Source organism: Lemur catta, chromosome 12 (assembly GCF_020740605.2).
Source record: "Lemur catta isolate mLemCat1 chromosome 12, mLemCat1.pri, whole genome shotgun sequence".
NCBI classification, from domain to species: Eukaryota; Metazoa; Chordata; class Mammalia; order Primates; family Lemuridae; genus Lemur; species Lemur catta.
In genome coordinates this window covers 53,794,828-53,822,380 of record NC_059139.1, presented here as the reverse complement: position 1 = coordinate 53,822,380, position 27,553 = coordinate 53,794,828, and the positions used below count along the sequence as shown (strand labels likewise).

The window sequence follows — 27,553 nt, the reverse complement described above, 5'->3', positions numbered from 1 at the left end:
ATCCCGCCTTTTCCGGCAGAGAGGAGCCTATCCTAGCGGCTGAGTCGCGCGGCTCGGGAGGCGGTGCCGTGGCGAGCCCAACCGGACGGGAGGAGAGGGCGAGAAGAGCAGGCGGCGTGTGCACGCCTCTTCCGCCCTGGGCCCGGAAGGGTGATGTGGCTGGGGCATCGCCGGCCTCACTATGGTAAGAACTGGGGATGCCGGGTTACGGCTGAGCTTCGTGAAGAGGTTGTGGGCCCGGGCTAGCGCTGAGGGGCTGTGCGGCGGCCCGGGGTGCGCGGGCCAGGAAGCCCTGTCGGTAACTTGGCTCTCGCGGGGATCGGAGCTTGCACGGGCCGTGTAGCCATGTGGTCCCTGCACCCCTAACCAGGGAGACTCTGGGCCGACTGTCCAAGGAAGACCGCGAGGTTGCGGAGTCCAGCCTCTCCCGCAGAGGCTGCTTTCCTGCTTTGTTTAGAAGAAAGGCACTAGTGGAGCCTAATCCGTCGGCTACATAGATTGGCTGTGGCCTTTGACCCTTAAGGCATTGGAGTTTCTCGAATTTCCACTGTTTGTGTTTTTGGTTTGTTTTTTGCGTCTTCTTAAGTCGCCCTATGGGGCTTGACCCGGCATGATTTAATTGTTCTCTTGGGTTTTTGTTTGTTTGTTTGTTTTGGCACCAAGCTCCATACCCTCATCTTAACCTTTAGAATTAATGGTCTTTCAGGCCTTTCCTACATCATTCTCTGAACCTGAAAGATGCTACTTTACAAACTAAAGGTTTTAATGGTTGGAGTTCTCTGCACCGATGGGCTTCTCTTTAGGAGCTTTATATACTTCTCAGAGTGGTGTCTAGCCTTGGGCCTTTCTCCCCTTCCACTTCCCCATTATTAAGGTTTTATGTGTGCATGTGTTACTTTGTATTATTGCAGGTTCCTTTGGTAGTTTAAACGTCTCATAAAAGCTTAAACTGTAAGTCACAAAAGTTAGCAAAAGAAATGCTTACATTTCCAGGCTGAGAAAAAGAAGTAAAAGCCAGTGTGGCCAAGGACCTGTTGTAAAGTTGGTAGTAATAGTAAAATCCCCGAATCTGTGTCTGAAGGTATTTTACCTTTGTTATGGTAAATGCCAACTGCCCTTACTCTAAGCCCTCAAGGTGAATTTATGAAGTCTCCATGCTGAATGTTGCATATATTTCTGGGGAAAGGATGCATGCCTGTTACAGTCTCTAAATCAGCTATGACACACCACCAAAACTTGAGAATCTCCATGGTGAAAAATTACTGAGTTTGTGTTCGCAGAAATTGCTGCAGAATCCCATACAGCACACAAACCCTTATACATTTAATCACAAACTCATTAATCATTGCCTGCTTTATGCCAGCTTCTTTGATTACAGCTGGGGCATAGGTCAGAGTCTCTTCCCTGAACAAATTTACCACCAAATAGAGGAAATAGCAGTTTATTGGCACATTATTCCTTCTCTTGCTAAGGATATTCTTTTTTAGCTGCTTTCCCCACTACCACAGGATAGGATACACCTGCTCTTAAGAGTGTCATTAATGAGCTGTTTTTAGGTTACGAAATTTGCTCCTTTTTCAATTGAAAAAGAGTAGGAAGACAAGACTGTCACTCTTAATTCTTATATATCTTTCTAGAAGCTGAAGTTGAATTATTTTACTGATAGTACAAGTCAAAGATAAAGTCTGTTTATCATTTTGCTGTCATATGAACTAGCTAAAAGCAAGATGTATATACTGTGCTTAAGATCAGCAGTATTTAAGCTGTCTTGCCATGCCTGCTTTTCCAAAAGTAACAAAAGGTTTCATTTATTAGCACTTCCTATGTACCATGATCTGTTAAAAAGAATAAGTTTATAAGCACTGTCTTATTTCAAGCTTACAAGAGCTTCTGACTAGATGTTTATAGGTGAAGGAAGTGAAGCACAAGGAAACTGACTTGCCTGGGATTATAACCCCTAGTAGGTAGTGAAGCCAGGTTTCCAACTTATTTTAGGGTCCAGATGCCAGAAATCTTCATGCTGTTGTCAGTAGTAACCCAACATAAGTGAGGATATCTTAATGATTTGTTGCCCTCAAATATAAATATGTCAATCAGACATGGATGTATATTAGAAACAACTGCCAGGTAATTAAGTTTTCATTCCTACTTTGTTCTTGTGAGCTTTAGAAAGATGTCAAAAGTACATTGTGATTGGCAGAGCTACATAGTGAAGTTTCAAAAAGGCTAAATTAGTAATTAAAAAATGGGCTACTGTCTCAGTATCTTTTTGAGTTTGTACCTAAACTTCGTTTATTTGTGAGGGAACCCAGTGGTAATGATTTAATAATCTAAATTACTGTACTTTAATGAATCCCTTTTTCAAAAACATTTCAAGGACAGAAATGTTTAGCAGTAGTAATAATCTGCAACTATCAGCATAAACAGTAATTGCATCACTTATGAATTAATACTTTTAAAGAATTTCAGAATGCCTTAGGCCAGGTGCAGTGGCTCATACCTGTAATCTTAGCATTCTGGGAGGCTGAGGCAGGAGGATTGCTTGAGCTTAGGCGTTTGAGACCAACCTGAGCAAGAGCAAGACCCCGGGTCTACTAAAAATAAAAAAAATTAAAAAAGCCTGGCGCCGTGGCACCTGTAGTCCCAGCTACTCGGGAGGCTGAAGCAGGAAGATTGCTTGAGCCCAGGAGTTTGAGGTTGCAGTGAGCTATGATGGTGCCACTGTGCTCTACCCAGCACAACAGAGTGAGACTCTGCCTGTTCTACAAGGTTCCCAGAAAGAAAAAGGAAAAAAAAAAAAAAAAAGAATGCCTTGTTTTCCCCAACTCCTAAAATCCTTCAAGATTCAGCTCAAGTTTCATCTCTTTCCAAGAAGCCTTCCCTGACCCCTTCTGTTTTCTTTTACTCCCTTTAGGTAGCTATATGGGCATTCCTAGTCAATGTGTGTATCTCCAGTATCCTTCTAACAGAGCACTTATCACAGAAAACATCAAGATGGTGTTGCTTATACTTCTCCCTCTGTAGGTGGAGTTCTTAAAGACAAAGTCTTCTAATCTCTACATCCGCAATGCCAATTAGAGTTAGTACTCAAGATGAATGAGATTCTGGGGACAGAAACATGCTCAGTATCTTCATGGACTTCACAGTCTAGTGGGGGAGATTATTAAATAAGTAATTCTCGTGCGTTGCTGAGACAACATGTGTAGTGAAAAGAACATGGGCTTTAGAGGGAGCCAAACAGGATTAGAATCATTACCAGTTTCCATTCTTTACTTGGTTAACCATAAGGAAGTTGATTTTTCATGTGGTCTTGATGTGTTAAGTGATTTACAGATATTCTCATTTAATGCCCATAAACCCTGCAAAGTTGGAGTTATTGTCCATGTTTTATAATTAAACTGAGTCTCAAAAAAAGTGTGAAATATTTTCTCTCATCGTGTAGCAGAAATATGTAGAAAATTTGAAGAAGGAGTAATTCTGGCTGAGAACTGCTGGGGAGACATCCCCAAGGAAGTAACACTCTGACTTGTATGTTAAAGAGTCAATATTAGGGCAGGAGTCATTAGCCAGAGCTGGGGCAGTGTTCTCTATTTTTTTAGATAAAGGAAATGGGAGAAGACAAAAGGCACGAAGTTGAATAGTTGCTTGGAGGCTCCTTATGGCATTAATAGAAAGAGGTTCAGTAGAGCAGAATGGTGAGAAGTGAGGCTAGAAGGAAAGAGTAGGGCCAGATCTAGAAGAGCTTTGTGCCATACCAAGGACTTTATATTTTGATGATGTTTAATTGCTTACTTGATAAAGGCTTGAAGCAGGGAAGTAAAGGTGTACATTTTAGAAAACCAGCCAGTAACAACATGAACAGTATATTTAAATGGAGAAAGAATCTGGGAGACCAGCTTGAAAACAAATGTAGTAAACCAAGTAGTAGATGGTGAACCAGGTAGTCAGAATGCCTCAAATCTTGACAGTAACAGGTTGGAAGGAAAGAATAATGAGGAAAATCATTTTGAGGTACTTAGTGAGGGGTGATGAAGCACCACTTCAGCTTCTGTGGAAGGAAATACAGCAGGTCCTGGAGTAACGATGATGAGGAAAAAATTCAAATCCCAATCAAGGCCACTTTGTGGAGTTTGCACGTTCTCCGCATGTCTGCCTGGGTTTTCTCCAGATACTCTGGTTTCCTCCCACATCCCAAAAATGTGCACGTTAGGTTCATTGGTGTGTCTGTGTGGTCCCAGTCTGAGGGAGTAGGGGTGTCTGTGTGAGTGCGCCCTGCGATTGGGTGGCATCCTGGCTAGGGCTGGTGCTTGCCCTGGCCCTGAGCTGCCGGCATAGGCCGTTGGGAATAAGTGGGTGAATAATCTTGTTTTTATTAATTTTTCTTAAATGTGTATATAGCTCACATTTATTTCAGTGTTTAATATTAGGTGTGTTTTGGTCTTTGTTTAGAAATTTGGTGATGTTTTTGTGGCTAGAAATAGGCCCTAGGAACTTAACTCTTGTTTATATCAGTTAGCCTATGATAAAATTAGTTTAATTATACATTGTTTGGCTTAAAGTTGCCATTTCCAAGAACCTGTGGACAATGTTAAGTGAGGACTCACTATATTGCTTAAGTACCTACTCTGATAGGTGCTTTACATACAAGGTTTTGTTAAAGACTTACATCTATTGGCTACGTTTTATATGTGAAGAAACAGATGCAATGAGCTAAGTGACTTGCCCAAGATCATACTGCTTGTAAAAGACAAAGCTACAATTTAAACTTAACAGCTTTGACACCAAATCCTGTGCCCTTTCTACCATGCAGTAATGCCATTAATTCCAAAAAAAAAAAAAAAGAGAGAGAGAAAAGGCAAGGTTTATATGCCAGGGGGTGGGAGGTTAAGATAATAATTCTGTTGCTACTATGGCTTTTGCATCATTAATGAAAATGGCATCACAGTAGAAAGGCAGATATCTTCTTAGTATTATAAAAATAGTTTTGACTTCATGAACTACACTTTGAAGACCACTGCATTAGAATAATAGGAATCTGATGTGGATGCTGAGCCTCTGCAGCAAAGCACTTGTAACCTGATTGCAAGTAAAAACTTACAGGGAGTTTTAAGAAACTATAGATGCTCAGTTAAGTCCAAATTTCGGGGCATTGATCTGTTTTTAAAGCTCAAAGTGATTCTAATGAGCAGCTGTTTCATACCATGTCTGGTACCCCATATTCAGATGTTTATCCATTTTGTCAGTCTTTGTCTTTTCCTGATTGTATGGTCAAAGTACTTTTTTTCATGGCGGAATTTGCTTTTTGTCCTTCCTAGTACTTTCTCAAGTGGAAAGTATAAGTAGAAGCCGTCCCTTTATACATTTTTGAAACAAGACCAGTGAGAACAAACGGTTATTTAATCCACCCCCTTCATTTTACAAATGAAATTAAACTGAAAAGTAAAGATGTTGATTTATCTAAGGACAAAATTATATACTTGGATTATTTCATTAATCCAAATGTTTAGTGGCCACTGGTGCTGAAGAGATGAGTGATGTATTCTTGTCTAAACATTAAGCAAGCCTAGTTTCTTGCTTTCATAGTAAACCGATGTAACTTGTCTATTTGGTACAGTATCATGCGACCATACAATAAGCAACAAAGTTTGAATTTATGTGGTAAAGAAAATGTTAATTTTTTGTGTATTAGTAGAAATCTTTTCAACCATTTCTGGTCACTTACTTTGGACAAATGGGGCATATGTGTGTTTGCATTCATGTGTAGGCTAACATTTATCCTTGCATTTTCATGTATTCCATTTTAAGAGGCTAGTTGGGAAATGCTGACCTGACCTAGATTTATATGTAAATGCTAAAGGGCTAACCCACTTTTCCAGTGCTATATAATTTTATCACAATTAGGTCAGGTGTATCTGTGTTCCCTTCCACTGCCAGAAAGGTATAAACTAGTTTCATGTAAAAGAAGTAGGTATGAATACAAGTAAGATTGTTAGTATTTGGAATTTTAAAAACTTGTCTTTAGTATTCAATTCTTGTTTTAAAGTGTATTTCAGTTAAGCTGGCAGAACTAATATGTAAAAAAATTTATTTCTCACATGGTAGGAAGTCAACATTTGAAGCTCCAAGACAGTGTTATGCATAAAGATAACCCTTAATCAATAAATTTATTGAACAGTTTGTTTGGTAATACTATAAATAAGCTACATGGAGCCCAAGAGATCCCAGACTAGTGAAAATACTGTAGGTTTAGTCAAAGTTAGTAACCAGTCATTGAGCCCTCTCTAGGCAAAGCGTGTTTCACATATTAATTGATGTGTATATTTCTTCTGCTTTTCTCACTGTTTTTTTTTCTTTTTGTACCTTATATTGCTTGGATCATTCCTTTTTTTCATCCCAGCATTCCTAATCTCTAATCTTAATGAATGTGTAATAGTTGTAGCATTCAGGAATGGCTCCGAAAGTAAGAAATTATATCTTAGTAAACAAAGTGTGATAAAATTGAATCTGGAAAAAAAAATCCTAACTTTTTAAATGGATTTGAATAGATAATTTTTTTAAAGTCTTGTCAACATGGCAAGTAATTTCATGTTTAGAGCTCTTTGCTGATAAAATATCGCATCTACTATAGTTGTGGCCAAATGAAAGTCTGACAGTTATTTTATTTCAAAAGACCTAACTAATTTTAATTTACTTCAAAATGCTTATGTAAAGTAACTGACTCATCAGGTTTATATCTTTCTGGTTTGCGTAAATTAACTCTGTGCAATAACACTAGTTGTTTCAAGCGTATCAGGAGCCCTGATTAGCTGAGTGGTAGGATAGGTCTGCAGTGCAGAGGGATAATAAAAGAGACTTTGGAGAAAAGCTGTTTGGGGGCCTCCATTGCCATGTTTTAGAAGAATGAGCACAACTCTCAGAGTAATGGTTGAAGGTCAAGACAGGGCTGCTATGTTCTGCAACTCCAAAGGTTACAATTCCGATTCCAGTTGTATTTGGAATTGTGCTCCAGAGGGTGCCACAGGCAGCTTGAGTCAAGGAACTGTTATTGGATACTTCTTTATAAAAAGGAAATATTTGTAGGTGTGGTAGACAGAATGCCCCTCCCAACCTGTGCATGTGTTACCTTATGTGTCAAAAGGAACTTTGCATATGTGGTTTAAGTAAGAATTTTGACATGGGCAGATTATCCCATATTATGGGGAGGGGAGAGCAATTTAATCACAAGGATCCTTATAAGAGGGAGATATTATTAGGGTCATATCACAAAAGATTTGCCTTTCAAGGTCAGAATGATACAAGGTCACTAGCTGAGGAATGTGGGTATCCTCTAGAAGCTAGAAAAGATGAGGACACAGATTCCTCCCCAGAGCCTTGAGAAGGAACTACCAAACCCATTTTAGATTTCAGACATCTAGAACTATAAGAGAAATTTGTGTTTTTTTAAGCCACTAAGTTTGTGGTTATTTGTTACATCAGCAATAGGAAACTAATATTACATTAGGGAGGAAAGTTTTATTTCCAGTACTTTCCACAGCTGTTTTAAGAGATGTGAACTATCTAAATTTTGTCACAAAAGTGCTTTTAATACATTGCCACACACACACACACACACACAAAAAAAAAACAGAAACTTCCTTGGGGCCACAGTGTTCTATTACAAAAATAGAATAAAAACTTTGAGTGTAATTTAAAGGTAAACATAAATAGAATAACAAAATTTATTGACTTCTATTCATTTAATCCACATTTTTAGAATTAAATTGTCAATATTAATTGTAATGATAAGTACATCAACAAGTAAGATTCTATACATGCTTCAAGTGGCCCCGGGGTCAAAACTAGAGTGAGTTAAATACAACTCTCATGACAGTTAATGTGTCAAGTTCATTAAAACCACTGTGTGTGAAAATACAAATTGGTACATTTATAGAGTGCAAGCTAGTGGGTGGGACCTATCAAAATTTAAATGTGAATTTTTGAGCCAGCAATTCTAAGACGCCCCTTCCAACCCACCAAAAAAATCCTCTCCTAGGTGCAAGAACAGATTAATTTGTCTATTGCACGTTGTTCTTAATAGAAACTTGAAGACAAGCTGCATTAGTAAAATAATATCCTTTTTTACTAGTATGAAACTAAGCCAGAGGTAAAGTAAACATGGCCAAGATACCAGTAGTAAGGAGTAGACCCAGAATGCAAACCTAGGCAATCTGGTTCTAGAGCCTGTTGCTCTTACCCATCTCACTATCCTAGACTGCTAAAAACGATGAATAGATCTCTGTGTACTAAAATGGAGAGTTGTTTGTTCTGAAGTTTTTGGGGGGCTTTTGTTTTTTAAAGGGAAGTCATAGAAAAAGATACAAATAGTGCTATTCCCTTTTCAAAAACCTGCATGAATGCATGTTTATGCACAGAAAAAGAGCTGATGTCTTTTAATGTACCAGGTCGTTTTCTGCTTACTCCAGGGAATGGGAAGAGAGCAAGGTGAAAGGTTTTTATATTTTACTTTTGATATATTTGTATTATCCAAATGGCTTATATTAGCCATGTATTTAAAATAAAATAAAGACAAAAATCATTAATCATTAATAACTAGCAAATTAGTTTAGACCTAATGCATAATATATTATGGGCCCTATGATTACTATTTTAAAAGATTATAGAGACTTTAATTGTGCTTTTATGACATTGTGGAATTCACACCTTCGATTTTTGATGTTCAGTCTTTGTCAGAGATAAAGTCTTTGCTGTATAGTATTGTTCCCAAGAGGAAAATCTGGTATTTTCAGAAACAAAGACATCGAAAAGTATAAGGTGCTTCTGAATTTAGGATATATTAGTTTGTTGTTATATACTCTTATTTTTTAAATCACAATTGCACATGTAAAATATCAACTATTGGCATAACATCCTTAAGCAAGAACAATGTACATCAATGTTAAAAATAATCTACGAAACTTTAGTATTCTTAGTTGAAAATTCTGTCCCTTGATTATTATTTGAGCACAGTTGGCTAAAAACTGGAGAAAGATCTGCTTGCTCTGGAGAACTCTTTTTTCCTTTTCAAAGTCGGCTTATTTATTCACATGACAGAAAAATAAGCAATTATTTCTTTAGGGAGACCCAAACTGAGATTAATATGAATTTACAAAGAGATACAAAAATGGCCATATAACACCTACCTTCATCATTTGGAGTTCTAAGGACTAGCTATGGGAATACTATAAATCTGATATTATGCACATTTCTGTTCATTTGTTAAATCCTAAAGTAGAGTGCCAGTATGAGAGGAAGAATCTAAAATTAAGTGCTACATGAAAATATGTCAGATGATATGACCAAGGTCTGCCTCTAAATATGTACTACTTTGTTCACACTAGTTTTGAGTTAATTGATGGGGAGCTTCAGAGAGCACACCCCATGACAATGCCAGGGAATTATAAAAAGAGCATGCTCTCCAGTTTAATAAGTTTAGCTAACTATTCACTGTATTATTCACTGTTTTAACAGACAGTATGCTACAACTGTATATTAAATAGTATACAGTCATCTCAGTATCCCTGAGGGATTGGTTTCAGGACCTCCCTTGGATCCTAAAATCTGTGGATGTTCAAGTACTTGATATAAAATGACACAGTATTTGCATATAACCTATATACATCCTCCCCTATACTTTAAATCATTTCTAGATTATTTATGATACCTAATATAATGTAAATGCTATGTGAATAGTTGTCATACTGTATTGTTTAAGGAATATTGACAAAAAAATAAGTTTGTACATGTTCAGTAAAGATGCAGTTTTTTTTCCAAATATGTTCGATCCATGGTTGGTTGAATCCACAGGTGCAGATCCCATGGATAAGGAGGGCCAACTATAGATTGGACCTAAGCAGTTATAAGATACAAGACAACTCATTTTTATAAAGCTAATTGCATCTTCTCTCCTGCTCTTCATATGTGTGAATATTTCAGTAATCTTACTAAGTCATTCTTGGTAAGACTTGGGCCATGTTTTAATACTGTGCATAACATAAGAAAATTTATTTTCTTGTTGATAGTATTGATAGAAATCTGGCATCTCTAAAATGAACAATTGGTCTTTATCAAGTAAGTACCTTATTTATATTTTTTGTTAATTTAGCTTTTAATTTTGTGTAGTCTTAAAACATTAGTGTCCTAACCTGTAGCAAAAAATGAAGATTATTAGCTATTACACTGTATGCTGCCACTGAAAATTAGGTAAGCCTTAGACTTAAGAATTATACTAAGGTTCTAGAATTCTCTGCCAGCTAATTTGCCTACTCAGTCACTCAGACCCTTTGAAAATGTGTGTCTCTTTTGAATTAAAAGAAGTCAGAAGGACACACACTATCCAGTGTGCAAGCACCTTCAAAGCTGGCTGCTTGATAGAAAGAACATCTGAGTTCCAGGAGGGTGACATAAGATACAGATACTGAGTGGAAATTAGGCCTTTATTTTACCCTACAACCTGGGCCCTTAACATAAACATAAGGAAATTTGAATCGTCCTAATTAATATTCCAAAATATTGAGAAGTAAATATAATGCAAAGCAGTATGCTTGAATAGTTAACAAAATATTGTATTCAGCGGTCTGATCTACACTAATTTTTTTAATAATGTACATTATTAATTTGGTATCCACATATGCACTTGCATTTGTCATATGTTTATTATTGTCAGTTGTATTCCATTCATTAAGCATTTTTTCAGTGACTACTGTGTACTATTTCATTTAATATTCACAGAGGACTAATGAGAACCTCAATAAAATAGAGGACACAGTTACAGTACAATTTGATGGGTGCTATCATAGGAAGGTATATGTGTAACACATACACATACAAAGATCCTGACTGCTTGCTGTGGAAAGTAAGAATAGGGAAGACTTCATGGATAAGGTGAATCTTGAGTTGAGACTGGAAAGATGAGTAGTTCAGTTCACCAAGCAAGCAAGAAAAGATGGCGTGTGCAAAAATCACAGAGTACTTTAAAAAAGATTTCATGATTTAAAAGATCTGATAAAATTTAAGCACAGCAAATGAATTTTACTTATCACCTTTTACTCTTTTTGTGATTAAATATTCTTACCTTTTTCTTACCTCCCTTCCTTCTCTTTAATAACATCTTTCTATTGAAAATTTCAGTTATTTTTCTTCTAAACAGGGACATCTGTTTCTTTTAAACCTGAGACTAAAATTTTATATCACCAGACAACAGATGCTAAGCATTAAGGGGACTGCTTATAGGTGGCAGGCTAATGTCCATAAGTTAAAAACACTCTTCTGACTAGAGTCTAAGTACGTCTAAAAGACTTTACCACCTAAGATTATTTGTTTAAATTTTAGAGTCTATAAACCCCCAGAACAAAGTTGTATATATCATATATTTCATTCTTGTAAATGGTTTTCATTTGTAAATGGTTTCACACACAGATGTATACATATACACTCCATTTCTTTAATAATGGGCATGTCTGAGTGCCTTTTTATTTTTTATTATAAAAAAATTCAAACATACAAAGATAGAAAGAAGGATATAATGAACCCTAATATTCTCAGCATTTTGTCATGAGCCCTAACCCTCTCCTACCTCACACATACTAGATTATTTAGAAACCAGTCCTGGACATCATATCCTTTAAGCATTTTTTTTTTTTTAAAGGCATCTGGGGAAGGAAAGAAGAACACATTGCAAAATCGTGAATTTGGATACTCCATTAGGAAGATAATAAACCTACTTTGCAAATTTTTTTTCCAACCACTTTACTACAGGTATCTTTTGCTTAATACAAATACAACAAGTCGCTCCCTGAAAATGCAAACTTATTATTCTGTGGGGAGGGTTTTCCCCAGGTTTTTGTCTCATCCGGAGCTTGCTCTCTCTTTCTTTGCTCATCTGAATTATGCCTTTAGGGTTTGACTCTTCCTGCTGTCTTCTTGAAGCTTTTTCTGACTTTTCCTTATGAAAACAGCAGTCTTTGTCTGCATGGTGCAAGCCATCACTTGCACGTGCTACTGTGAGTTGCTGTTTACTGTCTAAAATATGCATTCTGTTATAACTTGATTATAACTGCTATGTGCCTCAGTAGTCTCATCTATAAAATAAGGGTAATAATTTCTACCTCAGTTATATGAGGATAAATAATAAAAAACAAACAGTGAATATCAATAATTGTTATTGCAAGCCATAAACTCCTGAAGGGAAGAAATCATACCATATGCATTTTTAAATCCCCAGTGTCTAGCCTCATTCCCTTTAGTAGAAACTAAATACACATTTAGTTATGTTGGCTGGGAGGGAATGAAATTTATATTTCATGAGGTTATTAACCAATATTATTCATTAATCATATGCATGTTCAAAATATGGTCTTTGAAAGTTAAGCAATGTGAGATACTGTACTTTCTATCCAGAATTGTCATTAGTTAACTCATTGATTTATTTTAAGTCATAAGATACATATCACTTTAAGTTTTAATGTGAAATTAAAACCTAATTTAATTAAAAACCAAGGCACATTAAATTTTACTTTTGCTATATGCATGAATTATTTGCATTAAAAAATAGATATTAAAATGGTAGTTACAAATTATTTGTGTTTATCTTTTTTGGACCATAATAGTGACACTTAGAAAATTTGAGAAATCCAGAAAAGTTGAGAATTAGATACAAAATTATCCTGCAATAATTACTGTATTCCTTCACTTTGTTTGCATAAAGGTGTACATATCTACAGATGTGCTTTTAAGATTCTCCTGGCTATTCTTGCTTATTTATTTTCCATATGGACTTCAGAATCAGTTGTCTGTTTCAAAAATAACTTGTAATAATGTAGGGTTCACCTTAAATTTATGGGTTATCTTTACAGTGTTGTCTTCCAGTGTAAGAGCCTGGTATATCAGATGTCTTAGTCTGTTTTATGTTGCTCTGAAAGAATACCTAAGATTGGATAATTTATAAAGAAAAGAGGTTTATTTATCTCAGTGTTCTGCTGGCTGAGAAGCTCAAGGGTATGGTCTTGGCTTCTGGCCAGGGCTTTTGTGCTCCATCACAACGTGGTGGAGAGGGGTCAAAAAGGAAGTGGACTCATGTGAAGTCAGGGAAACCTGAGGGGCATCTTGGCTTTATAACAATCCACTCTTGGGAACTAATTTATTCCTGAGTGAACTCACTAACTGGAGAACAGCACAGTACTATTCCTAAGGGATCTGCCCTCATAACCCAAATTCCTCCCACTAGGCTTCACTTCCCAATACCATCACACTGGGGTTCAAATTTCAATATGAGTTTTGGTGAGGATAAACAAACCATATCCAAACTATAGCGTGTGGTTCTCCATTTATGTTCTTCCTTATTTTAAGGTTTGGTGAGTTTTTTTCTTTGATGCCAATGTTGCATGTTTCTTATTAAGCTTATTCCTATATATTTTAGCTTTTTGTTCTAGATGCTATCATAAAAGGAGTCTTTTTTTTTCCATTATGTTTTTAACCTAGATGTTAATTTAATTGAATTATGAAGGCTGTTGATGTATATATTTTAATTATGTGCCCAGCCACCTTACTCAATTTCCTTAATGTCTATAATCATTTTTCACTAGATTCTTTTGGGCTTTTCAGGTAAACAGTCATCCTCAAGTACCAATTTTGCGTTTTTAAAATTTTTCATGACTATTATGCTTTGTCTTATTCCTGATTCTTTTAGAAAGTGCTTCAAAGTTTACCAAATAAACATATTGCTGGCTGTTATATGAGATTGACATGTTTTATCTACCTGTATGTGTTGGAAATATCCTTTATTATATATTCCTGCACTTTGTTCAACCATCTCCTACTAGATTCCTGTGAGGCAGGCACATGCTCAGGTCCTGGAGAGTCAGAGTCTGATAACATCATGTCCACCCTTCAGGGATGAGTGTTATAATAAAGATATCAGTTTGCTATAGAAATAGAAAAGAGAGTTCTACATGAAGTAGGAGAAGGGAGGCAGATAGATTCAAGGAGACTTCCTGGAAAAGGGTACACTTGAGCTGAATTTTGAATAGAGTAAGTTCACTTCCATTTTACTTTGACTGGAAACCTATGATTTTGTTTGACTATGGAAACTTAGGTTTTCTTATAATTTCTGTGTTAGATTTTAGCTTTTAAAATAAGAGTTGAGCTATTAAATACATATTACAGTAGAGTATCCAAAATGCTTGGGACCAGAAGTGTTTCAGATTTCAGGGGCTTTTTTTTTTTAATTTTGGAATATTTTTATTAAACTTACCAGTTAAGCAGCCCTGATGCAAAATCCAAAATGGTCCAGTGAGCATTTCTTTTGAGCATGACTTCTGAGTATAATGTCAGCACTCACAAAAATTCAAATTTTGGAACATTTCAGATTTCAGATACTAGATTAGGGATGCTTAACCTGTAATGAATAACTTAAAGAATCACAGTGAAAGAGTAGGTGCTTTCTGTCGCCGAAGTCTAATATAATAGCCTAGTATTTGTCACCCCATGGAACAGGATAGCTTAAATTTAAAGTGTATTTATCCTAGAAAAAGTTCAGAATTAGAAACTTTTGTCTCAACGTTTAGTGTATCTCCCCATTCTCCAGCCAGCTTTACAGATATAAAGCAGAGATTTAGGCTAATGACTCTGCTAAGGTCATATAGCCATCTATTGGCAGAGGTTAGAGACTTAGAAGTCTTCGTGATTCTGGTCTTAATTGTTGGAGGTGCCATTCTGTTTGTCTTTTTGAGGAAATAAAAACATGATTCTTAAGGCATTTTTTTACCTGTGCAGGTTTTCTTGTGATACTAATCTTTCTTTTTTTTTTTTCTTTTTAGTCTGCTATTTTCAATTTTCAGAGTCTGTTGACTGTAATCCTGCTGCTTATATGTACCTGTGCTTATATCCGATCCTTGGCACCCAGCGTCCTGGACAGAAATAAAACTGGGTATGTTACTAACGATGTCTGATCATCTAAATTAGTTTTTATTGACATCGGATGTAAATTATCATAAAAGTGATTAGGTAATTTAATTCCTATGTGTAATTTGGTTTTGTAATAACTTTTTTATGTTATTTTCACCCTCTTCTTTTAAATATTCAAAAACTTTACATTCACAGTATCTTACTAAATCAAAAAATAAATTTCAAAAGTGATCTGAAATGTGTTAGACTGTAAAAAGCATATGGGGGATTTTATTTAACCTACTGAATGTAAAAACAGATGTTATTTGTCTATCAGTTTTTATGACAATGCCCCATTTCCTTTGTAGACAATTGTCTTCTCTTCATTCCACCTTTTTTGCTAAGCTCTCATTGCACTCAATCAGTACTTCATCCATTTGTTGACATTATAGCTTCTTATTTGTTGCTTAGTTGTACATGAAGTCTTTCTACCCAAGCACTTGTTTTCATTTCCTCCTTCCCTTCTGTCATTCCTGACTCTTAAGTCACAGTTAAATCATATAGTAGAAATCAGTAAATACTTATTCCCATTGATCAGTTGCTTGGATTTCTAATAATGTCTATCTAAATGACAATTAAATGTTTATTTCATTAAAGAATTATCACATAGTAGAATATAATATTTGTACTTTTCTGATTCTCTTATGAAAATTCTCTTAAAAGAAAGTAGGTTGCATGTGGAAATGTCTGCTCCTTATTCCTTTGGGAGCAGGAATACATTCATAACATGCTACATTAAAAAAGGAGTTCTCAGGGCTGCCAGCCTTACAGTAGAGGTTGAGTGGTAGTATATTTCTCCTACATAAAGATTTTTAAAAAGCATGTCTATTTTTACATTTTAAAATATATATTAATACAGTCAACTGTATTTAAAGCTTTTCTTTAAATCTTTGTTTGTACTTATATAAATGTTAAGTGCCATTTTATTAGGTCATTAAATATGAAATGTCCAATTTCGAATGAAAGGGTAGTTTATTATATCTCAAACAAGAAGCAGTACAGTTAACCAAAGTATGCACCTAAACTATCAACACAGTTTTGCCATCTTAACGGTAGCTTATTTATGCCAGCAGTGAAGAACCCCGGAGAGCGAGTGCCAATAAAAGCTCGAAAGGTGTTTTCCACAGCTTGTTAAGAATTGAATATTTTTCCTTGAAAGAAATGGTCCAAAGCCTGGAAGAAGTGGTGGTCTGTTGGTACAAGGTCTAGGGAAAATGGTGGATAACAGAGAGTTTCCAAATCCGTCTTCTGTAGTTTGAACAGCATTGTTTGTGTGACATGTGGTCAAATGTTGTCTTACGAGATGATTGGCCTATCTCTGTTGACCGATCTTGGTTACTTAATCACAAACATCCTCATTATTTCATCCAACTGGTTACAGTAGACATTTGCCAAAATCAATTGACCAGGTTTCATGAAGCTATGGTAGATAATACCAGTGCTGGGTGACCAAACTTGATTTTGAACTGTGTTTAAGCACTTCGCGTTTTATCTAGCCATTGTGCTGAATGCTTGCGATCGATTTTCATCACACGTAACAATACAGTGTAGAAATGATTTGCTTATATGTTGTGACAGCAAAGAAAGGCAGGCTTCCAGATAATTTCTCTTCTGATGCTCATTTAATTCATGCAGTACCCATCTATACAGCTTCTTTACCTTGCCAATTTGTTTTAAATGGTCCAACATTGTTGGAATAGTAACGTCAAATTTGAGATGGATTTGCTTCCACTACAGCTTTCAGCTCATCGTTATCCATCTTGGTCTCAGGTCACTCGTGTGGCTTATTTTCAAGATTAAAATCACCAGAATGGAACTTCTCAAACCATCCATGTCCTGTGCATTCATTAGCCACATCCTTCCTAAACACTTTGTTGATATTTTGAGCTGTCTATGCTGCATTGGGTTCCACAACAGAGTTCATATTCAAAAATAACACAAATTTCTGACTTATCCATGGTATCACAAAAATTGCTCTAAAAAAGTTTTTTGAAAGATAATCACAAGCCAAACTCTGTGTCTGAAAGAATGAGGATGTACCTCCACAATAAAAATAAAACTAGAGGTGTCAGAGTGAAATGTCAGAGATAGCCACTGTCAAACTTAGTACTTAAGGAAATCAGACAAGTACTTAAGGAAATCAGACATTTCATATTTAATAACCTAATATTTTGATTTGTACATAATTTTACAGGCCCTGTCCTTTTCTGTTACAATGTATGTTTTTATGAGACTCATGATAAATTTTTCTTTCATTATAGAGAATATACTATGCTTTGGTATAGATATCTAGATAGATTGGATAAAATAAGTTCTTAATGACTTCACTATTTAAAATAACTTCATTTTTTGCTGCTTCAAATAATGTAGAACTAAGCAGCAGAAGAACGATCCTTTGTACTTTTTTCTAGTTTTATGGATCCGATGGCATTATCAGCAGGTATTATACTTATTGATATATAGCTATAGTAACTAAGCAGCATAATTACATTTTTTCTTATCAACTAACAGTTCCTATTTTTTTAATAAATATCATTTGGAATATTACAGAGATATGTGGGGAAAAAAGCCAAAGTGGTACTGATAACTCTCTGAGTTGCCAAGTTAGAATTCTTTATTTCTTTGATATGCTTTTAATATGTTAGCTGTGTTGTGCCAATGTCTTAACAATATTTTAAGTTACTTCTAAAATATTGGACCTGAACAGACCTTGACTTTTTGATCTGTCTTCTGATTGCAGACTGTGTTCTGTGGAGCTCTAAGCTTCCTATGAAGGGGCTGTAGGTGTCCTGCTTGGGGTCCCTCAGCTTGCTCCTGCAACCAGAGTAGCTTTAAATTATTAATGCTTGTTATAATCAATAAGTTCTAGAATCAAGGAACCACAGCTTTGCAAATGCCTAACCTATTGTCTTCCATTTTTTGAAGAAGAAATGTAAGACAATTTTAAGTGATATCTGGAGTTACTGTCACATGTGCATTTAGCCTCTGAATTACTGGACACAGAACATGTTAGTCACCATTCTGAGGATTTCTATGTAATCGCTCATTTAATCTTCAGAACAACCCTGTAAGGATGAGTGCTATTGCTAAAGAGAGAAATTAATTTGCTCACAGTTATGCAACCAGTAAGCAGGACTGAATTTAAGCATGATCTGGCCTTTATATTATGTTACTTTCAGGAATGTGTATGGCTTTTGTCCTTTTATTCCTACAGTAAAATTTTTTTACCTGTCAAAATGTTCATCCTTTGAAATAAACTTTTATTTTTGCTAATTCCATTTAATCTAAACTAAGAGACCTTTTGCTTTGAAGTCAGGAAGTTATTATACTTCGAAGGAGGAACATAAATAGAACTTAACTGAACCAGTATTTTCTTTCATTCTTACCCATTCAGATATAATCACTCATTAGCCAGCCATTCCTTCAGACAAAAAAAAGACGTATACTATAAATTTCCCTAAAATTTAAGTATTGAGATTTTTCTTGAGCTAATAATCCTAATTTATGCAACAAATAATGTTAATTTATCTTAATTTGTAACCATATGTAATGCCATTTATAATTCTTTTCTTTTGTCTGACCAACAAAATGGTGTCTATAATGTTTTTATTTTTTTCAGATATCTCTATTCATTGATTACTTTTTTCTTAAAGGTAGTGCTTTTTATACATGCCAAATAAATAGTATATTCATATAATATGTAATTCACAATATAGTCATTCATAGAACTGAAGTGAACATCTTAATTCTAGAATATCTGTTTATAAATGCCATGTTTAACAAACTCATATGTAGTGTCCCCGAAACTAGGAAGTTTTCTACTTATATTGAAAACATAGGCACATTTTATTTTTATTTCTCCTTATTGAATGACACATAAGTAAATACTATTAATACAATTGGAGTCCATAATTATAGGTTATTTAAATATAGAGCTACATTCTATAAGAACTACATTTTTTAATAAGAGTATTTTAATGTCAGTTTATCTAAAACTTGTTTATCATTTTCTCAAAATTAATGTTTAATTAAACTAGCATATACGTTTTCTGCTTTTGAAAGTAAAGTACTTCATACAGAAAGCCCTTGTGCAAATTTTTGCCACTCCCACATTAATTTACCCTGGGTTTGACCTGTGACACCACATATATTCTAGTTCATAGCAATTTCTATAAATTGATGGTTGATAAACTATTGTGTCCTACTTTCTTACATAAATGGTAGCTTGACATCAAATAAGCAGATTTCAGATTTGAAGCAAAACATTAAAGGTTAATAAACCAGTATATAATTAATTCTTTATGTAATATTGAGAGAATGATTTACCATTCCCGGTAATAAATAGCCACTTTTTTTTTTATTCTGTGCAGACTGTTGGGTATATTTTGGAAGTGTGCCAGAATTGGTAAGTGCCTGTACTCTCTCCATTTCTTCAGCTGTAAATTGTTGACCAGTTTACTTAATATTACATTCTCACAAAATAAATGTAAGTTTTAAAAGGGCAGCCTTCTCAAAACATTTTTGCAAAAGTTTGTAAGTTGCGCCACGCTCTTTTTCCTTATGCTGTATAAAATTAGATTTGTTGGATACTTGATAATAATTCATTAGCAGAGAGATGGGAAATACTTAGAAAGTCTCTAATTCAGATATCCGATACCATGCATCCCTGGTTTTGAGGAAATTTCAAACAAAAGCATATAGTTTTATGCACATATGTTCATGGTATAAAGCATGCTGTTGTGTATGTTGTATATCATTTTGATAACTGAAGATGGATCTTCCATCTAATGAGAGGCATTTTGAGTAGCCATCTAAGCATAATCATTTTATTGCCCTATTTTAAGTCATGTAATGCTTAACTGTTTTGTGTATTGAACGCATGTGGTCATAGCTAAGCTTTGTCCTGACTAAAATTCAGGTAAATGTGGTTGTCATCTAACTTTTCATAAGATTAATAACAGCATACATGTGTTTATACATAGAGATATAATATATTCTTATCCCATCACCCATATATATAACATTGAGCACTGTGCCCAGAACATAGTAGTATACTCACAAATGATTATAAAGTGAATAAATCAAAAGGTATTTTATTGCTGTAATTCACCAATATTCTTGAAAAATAGATTATACTCTTTTGTTAACATTCTTAATTCTGACAAAAGCACTTCAGGGCATTTATACATATACCACTTGCACTGAAAATGAATATTTCTTGTCTTCTTTGTTATCATTAATATTTGTTTGACCAATAAAAAAATTGTTTGGTTTTAGTATTCTTCATCTAACATTGAATTTATTCATAACTACTTTTTTCTTTTATAAAGCTGTTAGACTTTTGTAATGAGAAATAAATTTTCTACATTTGACATTTAATCTAGTTAGCCAATCTGACAGCACCCTGAATTCCCCAAACTAGTCCCTTTTAATAGAATGAGGTGTTTAAGAATCATCTTCCTTAGATAAACTACATTCCCTTTAAAGTATTGTTTTATTTTGGTTTTCACCTTCTCAGAGATGTGGAAAATTTAGAAAATGGTCCATCACAGGAAACAAAATTGATTAGAGACTGAAAAATACAAACTACGTTCTTATGATGCAGGCATACCTTAGAGATACATTATGGGTTCAGACCACTGTAATAAAGAGGGTCACACAAAAATTTTTTGGCTTCCCAGTGCATATAAAAGTTATGTTGACGTTATCCTATAGTGTATTCAGTGTGGCATAATATTATGTCTGAAAAAACAATGTACAGGCCGGGCAGTGGCTCACGCCTGTAATCCTAGCCCTCTGGGAGGTCTAGGCAGGTGGATTGCTCAAGGTCAGGAGTTCGAGACCAGCCTGAGCAAGAGCGAGACCCCGTCTCTACTAAAAATAGAAAGAAATTATCTGGCCAGCTAAAAATATATATAGAAAAAATTAGCCGGGCATGGTGGCACATGCCTGTAGTCCCAGCTACTCGGGAGGCTGAGGCAGTAGGATCGCTTAAGCCCAGGAGTTTGAGGTTGCTGTGAGCTAGGCTGATGCCACGGCACTCACTGTAGCCCAGGCAACAAAGCAAGACTCTGTCTCAAAAAAAAAAAAAAAAAAACAATGTACATACCTTAATTTAAAAATATTTAATTGCTAAAAAAAAGAAAAAGTGGTAATGATTATCTGACCCTTCAACGAGTCTTCATCTTTTTGCTGGCAGGGAGTCTTGCCAGATGGCTGCTGATTGATCAGGGTGGTGAATGCTGACATTTGGGGTGACGTTGGTAGTTCCTTAAGACGACAATGAAGTTTGCCGCATGGATTGACTCTTCCTTTCCCAAATGGTTTCTCTGTAGCATGCAGTGCTATTTGATAGCAATTTAGTTACAGTAGAATTTCTGTCAAATTTGGAGTCAGTCCTTTCAAACCCTTCACTGTTTCGTCAACTAAATTTATGTAATAGTCTTGAATCCTGTGTTGTCATTTCAACAGTATTTACAACATCTTTACCAGGAGTGGCTTCCATCTCAGGAAACCTTTTTTTTTTTTTAACTCATCCATAAGAAGCAACATCTCATCCATTCAAGTTTCATCATGAGATTACACACTTCAGGCTCCCCTTCTAATAAGTATTCAGTAAACCATGCTATGAACAGATGTGCTGTCATCTAGACTTTCTCGTTCCATTTCTAGCGTACAGGCAAAGTAGGTTTAGCATAATTCTCAGGGGCTCTAGAATTTTGGGGATGGTAAGTGAGCACTGGCTTCAGTTTAAAGTCACCACCTGCAATAGCCCCCCACAAGAGAGAGCCTGTCCTTTGAAGCTTTGATGCCAGGCATTGACTTCTCTCTAGCTGTGAAAGTCCTGGATGGTATCTTCTTCCAATAGAAAGCCATTTTGTCTACATTGAAAATCTATTGTTTAGGGTAGCCACCTTCATAATGATCTTTCTTAGCTAGATCTTTTGGATAATATGCTGCAGTTTCTCCATCAGCACTTGCTTATTTACCTTGCACTTTTATGTTATGGAGATGGTTTCTTTCCTTAAACCTCATGAAGCCAACCTTTGCCAACTTCGAATTTAAGGGAATGTCATGGCTGGTTTGATCTTCTATCCAGACCACTAAACCTTTCTCCATATCAGCAGTAAGACTGTTTCACTTTCTTACCATTTATGTATTTGCTTTTAATTTCTTCCAAGAACTTTTCCTTTGCGTTCACAACCTAGCTATTTAGCAAAGGAGGCCTAGTTTTAGGCCTGTCTTGGCTTTCAACATGCCTTCCTCTCTAAGCCTAATCATCTCTAGCTTTTGATTTAAAATGAGACATGTGCAACTCTTCCTTTCACTTGAACACGTAGAGGTCATTGTAGGTTTATTACTTGCCCTGATTTCAATGTTGTGTGTCAGGTAATAGGAAGGCCAAGAGATGAGGGAATGGCCAGTCAGTGGAGCAGTCAGAACACACACACTTGTCAGTTAAGTTTGCTGTCTTACGTAGGCATGGCTCATGGCACCCCAAAACAAATGTGACAGCACCATCAAAGATCACTGATCACAGGTCACCGTAACAGATATAATAATATGGAAAAAGTATGAAATAGTGTGAGAATTTTCAAAATGTAAACATGAAGTGAACACGTGCTGTTGGAAAAATGGCAAAGATGGACCTGCTCAACACAGGGTTGCCATAAACCCTCAATTTGTTTTAAAAAAATAAATGCAGATCTACAAAGTGCACTAAAATGAGGTATGCTGATACTTAGAGATTTTTCTAAAGAAGATGTGGGAATTGATGTAATATATCTGAAGATAGTCGTAGCATAAACTAGTCTTCAAATCTTTAAGGCATCTTCTAAGATTCATATTTATTTGCCATTGAAATAATTTTGAGAGTAGGTTTTCTTCCCTTGAGCAATGATAGGCCAGACCCATTAATGAGGGATGTTGTAAGCATAATAATAAATTATCCAGAAGCCCTTTCTAAATCTGTGACGATGAGATCATAAGATTCTTTGGCCTTTCAAGGTTTCATGCTATAGAAAATGATAGTATAAGCATAAAGGGCTTCACAGAAAAGTACCTCTTTCAAGGCCCTAGTTCTGATGTAGAGACTATTGAGACAGGCTTTATCTTCCAGAGAAATCAGTGTGCTTTTAACTTATTAAACTGTTTTTCCTTAGTGTTCTTTGTCATGCTTTGTTCTCTTTTATGGTGATAGGCATGGAAATCTTTTTTTTGTAAAAAGTATCATTGACTTTAAATTGGTAAAAGCACAAATATAGTCTAGATAAGTAGTTGTCAGGGAACATTTGGCAACACAGTTTGTCACAAATGGACTGGGGGACATATACTGAGTGTAGGTCAGGGATATTGCTAAACATCCTGAGATGCACAGGATAGCCCCTCACAGCAGAATTATCCAGCTCAAAATGTCCATAGCAGTGGAGTTGAGAAGGCTTGGCCTAGATTTACAAAGGTTTGTGGTGCAGATTTATCTGGCACTCAGTCATACACAACAGCTGCAAACCCTGAAATAACAGAAGAAATCTTACACACTTCAAAAAGACTCGAGAAAAGAAAGATAAAGAGACAAAATAGTACCCTTGATGGCTAATACTCATAGCTAATGGTAAATGTAAATATACGTACATGAAACAAACCGTATGCTTCAGAGACAAATCGCCCTGAAAAAGAAATTTTAAAATATTGCCAAGGAACAGACTGGTAAAAATACCTCAAATAATCTGCAAACAGAGAACGTAGTAGAAGAGCAAGTCCGGAGCTAGGAGACTGAGTTTTCATCTCAATATTATCATTAAGGTGCTAATGCATAAAGAAAATATTGAGGTATTTTAAATCTGTTTTATGTAATAGAGAAGTGTGTACAGCTCCATTCGGTAGCCAACTCAAGTGACACCTTTGTTCACAATTATTACTTGAAGAGAGTATAGTTAAAAGTTTAAGAAAGACATCTAGTTTGTAGCTTTCTTAATGATTTCCTGTGTTTAATCTATTTCTATGTGTAATTATAAATAGTGCCTTTTCTTTTTTCCTTGTTCATTTAGTTCCATTTTCCTCTCTTGACCATACAAATGCCATAGGTCGAATCCTTCAGTTAGTGTTCATTCTTGCCAATTACGTGAAAGCATTAGCTTTTCATTTTGGCAAAGTGGCTTAGAAAATGTTGATTCTGATATGCTGCTTTCTCAAGCACATGCTCTTCTCTTATCTTGACACAGAATATATCCACAAAGAAAGGATGCAATTTTAATGGGAAAAGACCCAGCCAAATCATCTTATCATGTTACACATCACATTACAGCAACTGGTTTACATTCACTTATACAGACCTAAGACCAGACAAGAAGTAACATTCTTACCCAAGTTCAACCAAAGATGTTTAGCTCTACCACATGGCAGTTTCTTTTAAGAAAATTAAAAACAGGAAAATGAAACCCGTATGTAAATTACAGCATTCTGAATCGGAGGTTGAAGAAGGGAAGAACTTCCTCAAAAACTAATTTCCACCAGATGCAAAACTTAGGAAAGTATTAATTTCTTCTTTAGGTATTTAGTAAGACTATATTAGACAATGAGAGTATCTAGCCCTAATAAGAATGACAAGCTTGCCTATGAAACCTTCCTGAAATTTGTGTACGAATGGGATTGTTTTGTTTTGTTTGATGCCTTCAGTTTTTTACCCCAAAAGAATTAGCATTGTTTAAAATTATGACCCAAGATGTTTTTTTAATTTTAAAAGATTTCTTTTCTCAGTTGAGGTGATGGTGTTGTAAAAACACTTTCTCTCACTTTGTAGACTTTCCTTGAGCTGGAACGCAGTCCATTAAATGTCTATTGATAGAAAAAACACTTTCAGAAAACACCAAATGTTTGTTTTTGTGTATGTGTATAATGTTTTCTATGGAAATTGTCATTGAGCAGACACAAATATGCAAACTTATAAAATATGGCTCTGTGAGGAAGGTCTAAAAGTTTTACCTAGAGAATTTTAGTTAATAAGGTGGGTCAAGATTAACGTTTTCCAGAGGTAGTTAACTAAGCTTGCTAAGTGAAATAAGGAACTTAGTTACTGGGAAAGAGTTGATTTTAAACATCATAGAAAAACACAAGTGAGGGGAGTATAAAATGTCTCTGCTAGAGGGTACCAGGTACGTACCAAGATTATTTCTAGATGTAGTTTCTTTCTTCTTAAGCTGCCCTTAAGGCAGCATATAAATGCCTAATGCCCTCTGGATTAGTACAGCCTTGCAATTACTGAAGAAACAGGAAAGAACAAGATGAGTTTGAGTTAACTCACAGTCACAGGATCTCTGTAAGACAACTTTTTTTTTTTTTTTTGAGACTCTCACTCTGTTGCCTGGGCTAGAGTGCTGTGGCGTCAGCCTAGCTCACAGCAACCTCAAACGACAATTTCACAAGCCAACTTCAGAGCTCCTTCATGCAAAGGAAATTCTCCAAATAATAAGTATTCCTTAAGCACATGTGAAAAATTGACTCATACAGAAATGGTGGTTTTAGTTCTACATTTCTAACTCAGAGTAATCATACTAGGAAGGACTTGATACAAAATCTATCTCAGAAATAGCTTTTTATGATGTTTTTTATTAAGCATTTTATTTTATGTCTATTTTTTAAATGCACTTTTATTAACCACCCTCTGTTTATTTTCATCCATGATGCTTTTCCTCCCTTTCCCTTTAAGTGTCATGAATTAATACCAAGGAGGAAAGAAATTGTGGCTAACAATTGTATGTTGGATTTCTTTTTATAGATGGAAATTTTTTTCTTTTTAAAGGAAATAAACAATATTTCTTTGGCCTCAACTGAGTTGTTTGAGATCATTTCTCTTGGATCTGTCCTACATTTTGCATTGTATTTAATGTCTGAGTTTATGCAGTGACACAGGAATGGCACTTTCAGAGTTTTCTAAATATATGCAAATGAGATGGTCTTAGAAATAAATTGGTATAGTTTAGCCCTGCAGTACCCAACCCCTGGGCCACAGATCAGGCAGCAAAGCTCTGGCGCTGCCACCGCCCACCCCACCCCCAGCCATAGAAAAATTGTCTTCCATGAAATTTAGGAAATAGGCGAGCGAGGGAAGCTTCTTCTGTATTTGTAGCCGCTCCCCACCCTGGTGCCAGAAAGGTTGGGGACCACTGGATTCTGTATTGTATTTATTTTATGTTGCATCTAGTTCCTTGTTTTGCCCTCCACCCCCAAATATGTGGGAATCATAGGCAAGAACTTTATCTTGATTCTTATTTCTCACTTTTCCCATTGTGACTGATAACCTTATCATACACAGGTTAGCCACTGAGTCAAGATAAATATCTCCTTTTTTTTCAACAGGTGAACGAAAAAGTCCTTATGTTGCAGTATGCTGTATAGTGATGGCCTTCAGCATCCTCTTCATGCAGTAGCTTGGAAAAATGCCAGAATTTAATTGCCATCAGATTTCAGTGTGAACAAGGACTTATCTGCAAAAAATAATGGAAAGAACAGTTAACCCTTTATCTCCAAACATGGAATGAGATAAATTTCCAGATGCTGTTCTCTATTTTTGTGTTATTGGACCAATGTTCTATATAAATGATTAAGATGTAACCATTTAATACTCAGAGAATTTAATAGTCTGTAACAATCAACCTCAGTACTGTCATGATAATATTATATTCTGCAAATGTCATTCTTTGTGTCAGACACCAATTTTTAGTGAGATATCTCTAAGACACACAGTAGAAAAGAAAATAGTAAATTACTCAAGTTCCTTTCACTATGATTTGGAAATGATAAATCTTTATAGAATTAGACCTTTTTGTACTAATGTTTTTATTGAGAAAAAAATGATTCAATTTGTGTTGGTAAGAATTGCTTTCATATTTAATAATGCTTGTTTTTTCCTTTGGGGGCACCATTTTGATCATTAACCAGTGTACTTCTACTCCTGCCAAACTGTACTTTATTACAGGTGTTTAAAATATTTAAAATAAGCCCATGCAATTTTTAAGGAAAAAGATAAATGAGGTGTGACTTAAAAGTGGTATTGGGAAAATGTTCATATTTAAAATAAGAGGATAGAGACTACCCACTGGCATAGTAGCCTCTGATCCCTCTGGTCAAGTGTAGATGAATGTCACAAGCATAAGTTTTACCAGTTAGCTGTTGTTCTGTGAAAAAGAGAACATTCTCAGAATTAGAAGAGTAATGCAGAATAATTATAGAATGATAATCCTAGAAGCATTAAAAGTGTCAGGTCTTCAAAAAATGAAACATTTAATTGCCCCCAAATGAACTAAATTTGGGGTGTTTTTGTTTTTTTTTTTTAATACAGCACTTTGTTTTTTTGTGAACTTGAACTGGAATCTCTTGTGTAACTTTGTAGATGATAAACAGTTTTCAAATCTACTTACTCATATGCTCTGGCATAAGTGTCTTTGGGCTTTGATAGTGAAGGGAGAGACCTTCAACAACTTTTAGTCTAGGCAAGAGGAATATTGGGAGTGTGACTTACAAATTTTACAATAGGGCAATTATAAGTTTATGGTTAACATTTCTTAAAGTTCAACTG

General features: G+C 35.5%; 1 protein-coding gene and 1 non-coding gene across 2 annotated transcripts; both read left to right on the top strand.

Moving 5' to 3' along the window:
• The first annotated feature begins 7 nt into the window (after nucleotides 1-7).
• On the top strand, nucleotides 8-26,846 carry TMEM167A (transmembrane protein 167A). Its single transcript, XM_045566378.1, has 4 exons — nucleotides 8-184; nucleotides 14,853-14,962; nucleotides 19,350-19,384; nucleotides 26,335-26,846. The coding sequence occupies exons 1-4, from the start codon at nucleotides 182-184 to the stop codon at nucleotides 26,403-26,405; spliced, it is 219 nt and encodes a 72-aa protein (XP_045422334.1). The 5' UTR covers nucleotides 8-181; the 3' UTR covers nucleotides 26,406-26,846.
• On the top strand, nucleotides 15,651-15,785 carry LOC123648759. Its single transcript, XR_006738771.1, has one exon. It is a non-coding gene; the product is annotated as a small nucleolar RNA U109 (small nucleolar RNA).
• Nucleotides 26,847-27,553: the final 707 nt, after the last annotated feature.